This window comes from Mustela putorius, unplaced genomic scaffold (genome assembly GCF_011764305.1).
Source record: "Mustela putorius furo isolate JIRA1106 unplaced genomic scaffold, ASM1176430v1.1 tig00003836_pilon_pilon_pilon, whole genome shotgun sequence".
NCBI classification, from domain to species: domain Eukaryota; kingdom Metazoa; phylum Chordata; class Mammalia; order Carnivora; family Mustelidae; genus Mustela; species Mustela putorius.
This window is the reverse complement of record NW_025421989.1, coordinates 33,506,414-33,516,894: the sequence shown is the minus strand read 5'-3', so window position 1 is coordinate 33,516,894 and position 10,481 is coordinate 33,506,414. Positions and strand designations below refer to the sequence as shown.

General features: G+C 41.3%; 1 protein-coding gene across 7 annotated transcripts in view; it reads left to right on the top strand.

Annotated features, from left to right (window-relative positions):
• The first annotated feature begins 1,641 nt into the window (after positions 1-1,641).
• Positions 1,642-10,481, top strand: part of RPGR (retinitis pigmentosa GTPase regulator) — an 84,076-nt gene continuing 75,236 nt past the window's right edge. For 3 of the 7 annotated variants that reach the window (XM_045089451.1, XM_045089453.1, XM_045089452.1), the window contains exons 1-6: positions 1,642-2,026; positions 3,782-3,907; positions 4,395-4,487; positions 5,938-6,000; positions 8,435-8,593; positions 10,047-10,196. In XM_045089451.1, the coding sequence (XP_044945386.1) occupies positions 1,864-2,026; positions 3,782-3,907; positions 4,395-4,487; positions 5,938-6,000; positions 8,435-8,593; positions 10,047-10,196 (754 nt within the window). In that variant the 5' untranslated portion in view covers positions 1,642-1,863. The remainder of the gene's footprint in view (positions 2,027-3,781; positions 3,908-4,394; positions 4,488-5,937; positions 6,001-8,434; positions 8,594-10,046; positions 10,197-10,481) is intronic. The other 4 variants (XM_045089456.1, XM_045089457.1, XM_045089455.1 and 1 more) reach the window with 2 other exon arrangements.

Sequence of the window (10,481 nt, the reverse complement as noted above, 5' to 3'; positions counted from 1 at the left end):
TCCCTCTCCTCTCCTGTTCCTGCTCTCTAGCTCTCTCTATCTTAAATAAATAAATACATAAAATCTCAAAAAAGAAACCCTAAAGCATACCATAACTAAAGGAAGTCTTTAAAAATTCTTCTTTTCCCACAGTGTCCTGCACTGCCCAAGAGTCCATAGTTGGTTACCAATTCCTGGTGATTCTGCTTCCTAAGACATTTTTAGGTTGGCCTCCTCCAGATCGGCCAATACACTATATTCTTTTTTTTTTTTTAAGATTTTTATTTATTTATTTATTTGACAGACAGAGACCACAAGTAGGCTGAGAGGCAGGCAGAGAGAGAGGAGGAGGCAGGCAGAGAGAGAGGAGGAAGCAGGCTCCCCACTGAGTTGAGAGCCCAACGTGGGGCTCGATCCCAGGACCCTGAGATCATGACCTGAGCTGAAGGCAGAGGCTTTAACCCATTGAGCCACCCAGGCGCCCCCAATACACTATGTTCTAAGCCATACTGACTGGTTGTCGTTATATCTGCAGTAGCCTCTGAACCCTCCTCCTTCCTCCAAATTATTCCCCACACATCAGCCAGGCAGGACGATTCCAGGAATACACGTAGCTGATCCTGTCACTCCACTACCTGAAACCTCTCAATGGCTCCCCACTGTCCTTAGGGTGGAATCTCAGTCCTTCACAGGTCCACAACCCCGCCACTTTGCCATGAGCTAGTGTCACCTCTTTGAGCTCCTGCAAAGAGCTCTGTTCTTTATGAGCCTTTGCCCACGATTTACTTTCTGCCCAGAGCTCTCACCTCTCCCAGCTTCTCCTTCCAGTTCTTAGATTTAATGATGTTTCTTCAGATAAGCATTTCTTAACCTCTCACACCAGGCCAGTGCTCCCCATTAAACACTTTCTTAGTACCTCCGACTTTGCTTTTTAAGTAAATGATTATTTGTGTATTGCCTCATTTAATCTCTCCTTCTGGTTTTAACCAAACTCCCTTAGAAAGTCAATAATACACTCTTCTCCACACAAGGTCCCTGAATCCGGCTTCTAGCTGGTGCCCACAACTACCACATGTACATACATTTCCTCATCCTGGAAGATGGCTTTTTGCCTCTGTGTATTATGGTGTATGGGAAACTAAAGTTTGTAGAAAAATATCTCTGGACGAATTCTAAAGCAATGGTGGTCTGCTGTTTGTGTATCTCTTTGTGCATTTCCTGTCAGTAGTGGGTGGCACACCTCAGCCTTCTCAGGGAGGACAGAGGGAGAGGTCCAAAGGACAGGCTGGGCTGGCTAAGCTAGACCCTAGCTCTCCTCCTTTGTATAATCAACACATCCACGAGGGAGTAACATGAACCACCTTACAGGATCGCGGTAGGATTCATTCATTCGAAAAAGATTTAATGAGCATCTAGTATACGGAAGGTCTCCGGTTACATGCTGGGAATACAAATGCGTTTTGGATATTTAGCAGAGTCCCTATTTCATTTATAGTTAGAGATGGTCACTTATTACTAGTATTGTTATGGTTATGTGTCGAGGGTTGCCTATGTCACATAGTCTGAGTGACAGAGTATGTGATATTTGTGACGTTTGTCATTACGCTTACGAGGTCCCTGCCAGGCCTAGATAAACCACCACGATCAGCGAGCAGCCTCAGAAGCATCCCTGCGCGCGGCGTGGCCGCCCCTCTCCTCCCGGCCACCAGAGGGCGCGCGGCCTCTACCGCCCCGCCCGCTGCGTCTGCGCCTGCGCCCGCGCCGTGCCGGCAGCCCGGCCCACTGCTCCTCTCCCCCGTCGTCGGCCCCGCCTCGCGCCCCAACGTTCCGCCTCCGTTGCCCCTAGCGGCTGTTTGTTGACTTCCGGGGACGCGGTAGTAGCCGATGTCCGGGGTGTCGCTATGGGGGCCCGGGGGGCTTCCGCGGCCCGCGTCGGGACTGAGGCCCTGCCATAGGCCCCACCGAGTCGCCCCCGCCACCTTTCCGGGTCAGGCGCAGGCTCCCCGCATCCCCCTTGGCATGGGGGAACCCGAGGAGGTGGTGCCCGGTGAGTCGCGTCCGCGGGGTTGGTGGCGGGCCGGGAGGGAGGGTCCGCGGGCGGGCAGGCGGCCAGGTCCCGCCTCCGGGCCGCCCCATCGAGGGAAAGGCCCAGGCAACGGCCGCCGGACGGGGTCTGGAGCTCGGGCCGCGTCTGGGCGATAGTCTGAGAGGAACAGAAAGGAAGGGCAGGGGGAGCACGGGGAAGGGGTGCTTGTGTTTTTTATTTTCTCTTTCTTTTGAAATAAGCTTTCGATGAGTTTCTCGAACGCAGGGGCAGTTTTTACCTCCCTATAAACTTTCCCAAAGTACCCCCTTCGAGGTCCCCAAGACCCAGTTATGTATTGATTGCAGTAAAGAGTGGGTGACTAGGGGGCGTGGGGTAACAGACGAGAGGGGAAAGCTACTTAGAGAAAAGGGGCGGTGGGAGCCATTAACGAGCGCTCTTGTAAAACTTTAACCCTGAGCTGCAGAAATACGTTTGACATTGTGACGCTGTACCACACATATAGTGTAACAAGTTTCATGAAGTGGTGCTTACTCTAACCACTTGGTTGCTCTCAGGTCTGTCGTATAGTACATTCCTTTGAAAATGATAGTCGTGACTTACTAAATTGATTTTCTCACCCACTAATGGGTCAAGACCAAAAATTAAAAAAAAAAAAAAGTACTGGATTACAGCAGTATCAAGTGTGTGTGTGTAGCGTTTTCTGCCATGTTCTTGTCTCTAACATGATTAGATTCCTGACCTCCTGGAGTTCACAATCTAGTGAGAAATACTAGAAAGTAAGCATAATGATAGTACCATTTCACAATAGATAATAACTACTAGGGGACAGAGCAAGCCACCAAACCTTGGCTTGGGGTGAGGGTATCAGGGCAGGCTAACTGGGAAGCCAGAATAGAACAAAACGAAATTATTCATTCTAGAAATACCCAAAGTGTGTTCTAGAACCTGGCCTTTCCAATCTAAGTAATTGGTTTCAATTGACACATCTCACAATTGTTCTCAAAGGGTTTTTCATAGTGGCTAGTCCCTTGTACATTATCATTTATTATTAATACTTATGTTCCCTATATTTACTTTATGGCACCCATTAGTTTCTTTCTGTGTGATTATTCTCCTTGAGATTATCTCAAAAGTTGGATCTGGCCTCGTGTGCGTGCGTGCGTGCGTGCGTGTGTGTGTGTTTAAAATGTTATAGAGAACTGGTAGGGATTTTTGATCTTTCTCTAAAATGGTACTGGACCAAAATAGTTTGTGACTACTACTCATATCAGGTAGTGTTTAATGACTTAAGAGTGTTAAATTTCAACATACTCTATGGACATGATGCTAAAGATGAAACTCAATACTGTCCTAGTCCCGTGTGTGGAGAAAAGCCTTCAGTCAGGCTAGACCATGAGGTGTTGTAAACCAGTGTTAATAGGGCAGGATTGTTATCAATCAGCTCATTCCAGGGAGCAGATGGTCCATCCGGGGAAACAGACTTTCAGTAACGGAGGACTGCCTTACCTTTTTTTTTTTTTTCCCTACTTTCCTCCAGTAAATAAGTAATACTTATTTAGTAGATTTCATAAATAAAACCAGAATAAAGTCTGAGCAGTAAGACTGAATTAAGGTAGAAGGAGGATGTAAACAGTGCTGGAGTGGAGCAGAGCTGCCATGAGACAAGGAATCTGTACAGATAAATTACCGAAAAAAAATTTTTGTAACAGACAACATAGTAAAACTTGTAAAATAGAAACTATCATATATTTGCAGGTTCGGGTGCTGTGTTTACATTTGGAAAAACTAAATTTGCTGAAAATATTCCCAGCAAATTTTGGTTTAAAAATGACATACCTACATTTCTTTCATGTGGAGATGAACATACTGCTATTGTTACAGGTTAGTACTGAAATCCTAAGTGAGGATGGTAATCCTGAAAGAATCCTAGATATTATAGATGTGCTGTGTTTCAAACATGTTGAATATACTTTCCTTTACCAGAATAATGTTTTTTCTTTCTTTCATCAGAGATTTCTTGACAATGTGATGCATCAAGGGAGTGTTTTAAATTTTAAATCCCCTTGGCATATTTAAATAGGATTTTGTATAAATGCTACTTTCTTGGAATAAATTTATTTTAATATATCTATATAATCAAACTGACTACTGCATAATCTTAGAAACTTTTTACACCTAACAGAATCTGGTAACCTGTAATGGACAGTTAAAATAATTCATTTTAACCTGGGCAAGGTAACCTGTTTGAACACGGGAAAGCAATACAACTTTTAAGTGTAGCCTTTTTTATTGCTTTGTGATGACTTGATCTCACATCACTTTATGTTGAAAATGCTTCGATTTCTTATGTCTTTTTCCTTCCCACCAGGAAATAATAAACTTTACATGTTTGGCAGTAACAACTGGGGCCAGTTAGGATTAGGATCAAAGTCAACTATTAACAAGCCAACGTGTGTCAAAGGTTTGGGGTCTTTTCTTCTTTATTGCTTTAAATACTTAAACCTCATAAAGTACTTTGTATTGATTGTAATGTTCTTTAATATATTAGGAATAATAAAGCCCTTAGTTCTTTATTTTCCATTATTTACTTGGCTATTATTGGTGTCTGACTTTATTTTTTATATGATAATCAGAACTACTTTTATGTGTTAGGGTCTAAAAATCACATTGCTTTTAAACCCAAAGAACACAAAGGAAGTGATGATTCTTCAGTATTACATTTGAATATCCTTTTATTTTGCCTGTTTGTTAACCTGCTTAAATATTACTGTTATTATATATACAAAGAATAACCAATACAATATATAAGAATTTTGAGCTTTGTTTTACTTGTTAGAGTTGTTGGCATCATGGTTCTAGGTAGCTGTTGGCTTTATGAATTATACTTGACCCTGCTGTATATAGTGAGTAGATGTACTGACTGAGACATTTGGACTAGGGGTTGATTAGTAGTGTCCTTAAAAGTACAGGACAAAATATTTTAAATCAGGACTCTCCCAGAAAATATGGGATATATAATACCTTTACAAAGCTTTCCTGGCATTATGTGTAAAGCTTCTATTTTGCTGTAACCTGTGAACAGGTGATGGAGATTCCTTGGGATGTGACAAGAGCAATATTCTTAATCTTCCTATCCAAATTTGTAATTTCAGCTCAAAATGTCAGTGTAGTTTAGCATATCCATGCTATTTATAGATAATGTTATGGAATTTTCAAAGTATTCCACTTGGTCAAAAAGTATTTATTGAGCACAATCTACTAAACCCTGGGTTTTTTTTTTAAACCCTGGGTTTATTCACATGATCTTTACTCTCAAATATCTAATAGATGAAGTAACAGGATTGTCTAGACTGTGAGATCTTTGACACCAGAGACTCTCTGTCTTAGTGATTTTTGCAGCCTCTATGGTAAGCACTTAGGCAGTGTTCTTTAAATCTCTTTTGAACATGTAAATGAATGAGTGAAGAGCTTTACCATAGGTTATACCTGTGACTCTTGGACTTGTAGTGTTTCGCTGTGTGAGATAGAAGGTGAGCTTGACAATGGCGATAGCAGATTAGGGACTAGGTGATTAGTTTGGTGAGGAGGCAGTGTAACAGTGCCATGAATCTCAGTACATAATCATTACCTGTGGACATTTTAAAAACACTTAGATGCCTAGGCCTTACCTCAGACCTGCTGACTCAGATTCTCCAGGGGTAGGGCTGAGCTATCTGTACTTTTCTCAAAGCTCCACTGGTCATTATGATGCACAGCTAGTTCTAAAAACTTCTGGCTTATTAATTAAGAACTTTGGAGTCAGACAGGCTTGGGTTTAAAATCTCATTTCTACTGGTTAGTTACCATTTGACCTGTGTTATTTATCACTGTTGTAAACATAAAATCTTTTGTCATTTTTAAAATATTTTTAGCTTTAAAACCTGAAAAAGTGAAATTTGCTGCCTGTGGACGGAACCACACCCTAGTTTCAACAGGTATAGTATTCAATCTGTGTGACTTCCTTCCCAACTTGAGAACAGATCTCCAGTATGGTTTTGTAAAATTAATAGAAATGGTACCTTGGCAATAATAAGATTAGGATTTTTAAAAATATAAATGGTTAGCACACTTGTTTGCCTTTGAAAATACATAGATAGGAGCGCCTGGGTGGCTCAGTAGGTTAAGCGACTGCCTTCGGCTCAGGTCATGATCCTGGAGTCCTGGAATCGAGTTCCACATCAGACTCCCTGCTGAGCCCTCCCGCTGATCTCTCTCCTCTCATGCTGGCGCGTGCTCTCTCTCTCTCTCTCTCTCAAATAAATAAATAAAATCATTAAAAAAATTTAAAAGAAAATACATAGACAAATGTTACATGCCTGCAGAAAATCTTGGATTATGTCAAGGGGCAGCCCATCCTTACCTATGTGTACACCTCAGGGGCCGCCCGCTCCTGGTCTTGCGCTTTCCTCTTTTCTGAGGGTGAGTGGGACCTACCCCCAAAAGGCTATTGATGTGAACATAGTTCCAATTAAAATCCAAATGGGCTGTATACGTCTGTGTGTAGAAACTCAAAAGGTGTTTTTAAAGTTTGTATGGAAAAGGACAAGACCCAGAATAGCCAAAACAGTTTTTATAAAAAACAAAAGCAGAGGACCACCACTACTGATTTCAAGACCTCTAAAGCCACAGTAATCAAGACATTGGGCTACTGGCAAAAAGAGAGACAGAGATTATCAGAACAAAACAGAGTCCAGAAGTAGACACACACATACATGCCCAACTAATGTTTGGCAAAAGTGCCAAGGCAATTCAATGGAGAAAAAGTAGTCTTTTCAACAAATGCTCCTGGAACAAGTGGCCATCCAGGCGCTGATCACTGAGCTACCTTTCCTACCTCCTTCCCCCCACCTCCTGCCGCCCACCCCCATAGCCTCTTCTGTGTTCAGGTTATTCTCATCGTCTCTGGCTCCTCCTTGGCCCTTTCCCCTCATTCATACGTTTGCCTTGCTAAAATGTCTTTCTCTTATACAGATTCTTGTCTTTTAAGATCCAGTATTAAGTCTTCTTCCATGGAGCTTTCTGTGGCTCTTCAACTTTGACTCCTGTCATCCTCTGAACTGCTTTAGCATTCCACCAACTCTGGTTCACCCAATATGTGTTAAATTCCATGGCCTTGTCGTATGTTCCATTGGAAAGCTGGTCTTGGTTCCTCAATTAGATTTCATCTTTTCTAAAATAATATCTTAAATTTTTACTGACTCAGGCTGGTTTTGCTCACAGTTTCCCCTATAATTTAGTGAGGCTTTACCTTTGTGTGCATCTGTATGACAGATAAAACTAAGTTTTTTTTTTTTAAGATTTTATTTATTTATTTGAGAGAGAGACAGTGAGAGAGAGCATGAGCGAGGAGAAGGTCAGAGAGCGAAGCAGACTCCCCATGGAGCTGGGAGCCTGATGCGGGACTCGATCTCGGGACTCCGGGATCATGACCTGAGCCGAAGGCAGTCGTCCAACCAACTGAGCCACCCAGGCGTCCCTAAAACTAAGTTTTAATATGTGTATGTTTTTAAAAATCTTCATTACTTTTGAGCTTACTGACAATTTTTATTATCTAGGCATGATATACTTCATATTTAATTAATAAAGTAATTAACACACATTTATATAGTGTGTACAACAAACATATGCCGTTCTAAGAATTTTATAAATGTCAGCTAATGTGATCTTCATACGAGATCAGGCGCATTCAGGGTGGTATGGCCGTAGACTAATGTGATCTTCATTAACAACTCTGTGAAGTAGGCACTATTCTTATCCCCATTTTGCAGATGAGGAATATGAGAGCCACTGTGACGCACAGCTTGCCTAGGTCACACACCTCACGAATGGCAGGCCAGCATTTGCATCCAGGAAATCTGGCTCTTCAGTCCTTTCTCCTAAAACACAATACTATATTGCCTTCTTGTTTAGCTAGAAAATTAAAATACATATAGAATTTTCATGTTTCTAATTATATTCTTTCTGGATTTGCCTCATTTTACTCATTACATATTATATCTCAACTTTAATGGGTATGGAAGTTAAAATTAATGAACCACATCTCTTTTAAAATAGTTTGATTTGGATTATAAACTAATTTGGAAATTACTTTTCTCTTTTTGCTCTGATTTAATAAAGCGCTGCATTAGCGTTCTGTGCATTTTAGTTGCTACTTAAGTTCTAGACCAATTTAGAAAATCTCACAAAAATGTATAACCTTGCTTGTTTTGCTTGATTTTTGACAACGAATTGGAGTTGTTCACCAAATGGTGGGATAATGTCAGCTTTCGGCTTCCTTCACTGTTAATAGAGGAAATATCTGGAAACTGGCCTGTCTCGTAAAGATGGTGACTGTAGTATATGGATGTTTCTTTCCTTTTCCATGTGCAGAAGGAGGCAAAGTATATGCAGCTGGAGGAAATAATGAAGGACAGCTGGGACTTGGTGACACTGACGAGAGAAACTCTTTTCATCTAATTAGTTTTTTTACTTCCCAGCATAAGATTAAACAGCTCTCTGCTGGATCCAACACTTCAGCTGCACTAACTGGTGAGAATTTGTTCCACATCAGGCTGGGAATCGTTCCTTTCCGTTAGACCAGGATAAGCCAACTGAGTCACCTGACCCCAGCGGTCTGTTTCGTTTTCTTTCCTTAACCATGTGTTTTCAGAAGACATAAAAATTGAACTTTGAATCATGACATATAGTCTATTTTTGTGCTTACCTAGGTTTAGACATAAACACACGTAGCTGCCATGCTTCCATCTACTCCTGTAGATACTAAATATTCATCCTGTGTTCTGGACATTATATTTGCAGCTCTAATAAGTTGCTATCAGAAACAGAGAAATCGGTTGGATATGTGTTATCAGAATATGGTCTGGGGGGTGCCTGGCTGGCTCAATTGGAAGAGCGCGTGGCTGATCTTGGGTTGTGAGTTTGAGCCCCACCTTGGGCATAGAGTTTACTTAAATAAATACACTTTAAAAAACAAAATAAATTACACAGTCTGTATTGGTCATTGCATCTCTCTGCTCTCCCTCTCTAAGCCCATATGAGAAATGTCTTTAACATGGGAGCCAAGGTACCCACGGTGTCTGTGAAGGAGCTACAGTGGGCTTCTCCGCTCCAGTAGGGGAGCTGAGTGGCCCCTGGTGCCACTCCAGCTGCCAGGAGGGCTGGAGTCACATGGCAGCACCGTGCCCGCAGTACCATCCACTGTCCACTTAGCCTCTCGATGTCCTTATGGTTCTGATTTTCCATTTTCCTTTAATTTGGCTTATTATTAAACCACTTCAAAGTTTTAAAAAATTTAAATGAATTAAAAGACCTAAGTCTTGATAATTTCCTTCCTAAAATATTTTGCCTAGTTTCATTTCTCCTTCCCTTGAAACCCTAATCAGAAAGAGCACAAGCTGCTGCATTCTGGAGATGCTCTGTGTGCTCAGGTGGCTCCCTAATCTCTGAAGCTGCAGTGTGTGTTTTTAAGGATAAATTGTAAAACAAAACAAAACAAAACAAAAACCACCCTGAACTGCATTTCTTTTTCTTTTTTGTTTTTCTTCAAAACATTAAAACGTTTATATAGTGTTCTTAAGAGTAAGGTCCTCCAGGCCGTTTTGACCAGGGACTTGCCCAGGAAAGGTCCAGGGCTGCTTATGCTGTTGTTCAGTTTGTTTGCAGTCTGAGTGCTTGAGAGGAAGAAACATTTGCTGTTCGGAGATGGTAAACTAAGAAAAGGAAAGAAGATTCTGTCTTTGCTGTTGAGATAAAAATATGGACACGATTTACATCATGTTATCCTCTTTTATTATCCTAGAAGCCTTTCCTGTTAAAATTGAACTCTTATGCAGCTAGCTGGTGTGAATGTCTTAGTTGCACTTTTCTATCAAGACACATAGTTTTTCTGAATTAAAGAATAAGTGCTGTGTTGGAAATATAATAACTCGATAGCCTTGCTACCTCCTAAAACCTTGTTTTCCTCCTTGTGTTTTCTTTGTAGAGGATGGAGAGCTTTTTATGTGGGGTGACAATTCCGAAGGGCAAATTGGTTTAAAAAATATAACTAATGTGTGTGTCCCTCAACAAGTGACTGTTGGGAAACCTATCTCCTGGATCTCCTGTGGATATTATCACTCAGCTTTTGTAACAAGTAAGACAGAACATTTTGGATTCATCATGTTACCTCCTATTTCTAAGTGTTTACTCAATTGATAATAAAATCTAATTCTCTACCATACTGTGGAAATAATGCCATGGCAGTCTGTCATGAAATAATAGTGGTCCATTTGGGGTCACAGTGTTTTCTGCATTTTAATGAGAGTTTACTTTCTCTGAGACGTTAACTTTTTTTGTGAATATTAGAAAAGCAAAATGTGTGTGTTAGAAACTTCTAAACCTTGGTTCTCAACTTCTTGGATTGCTTGACATTGGAAAT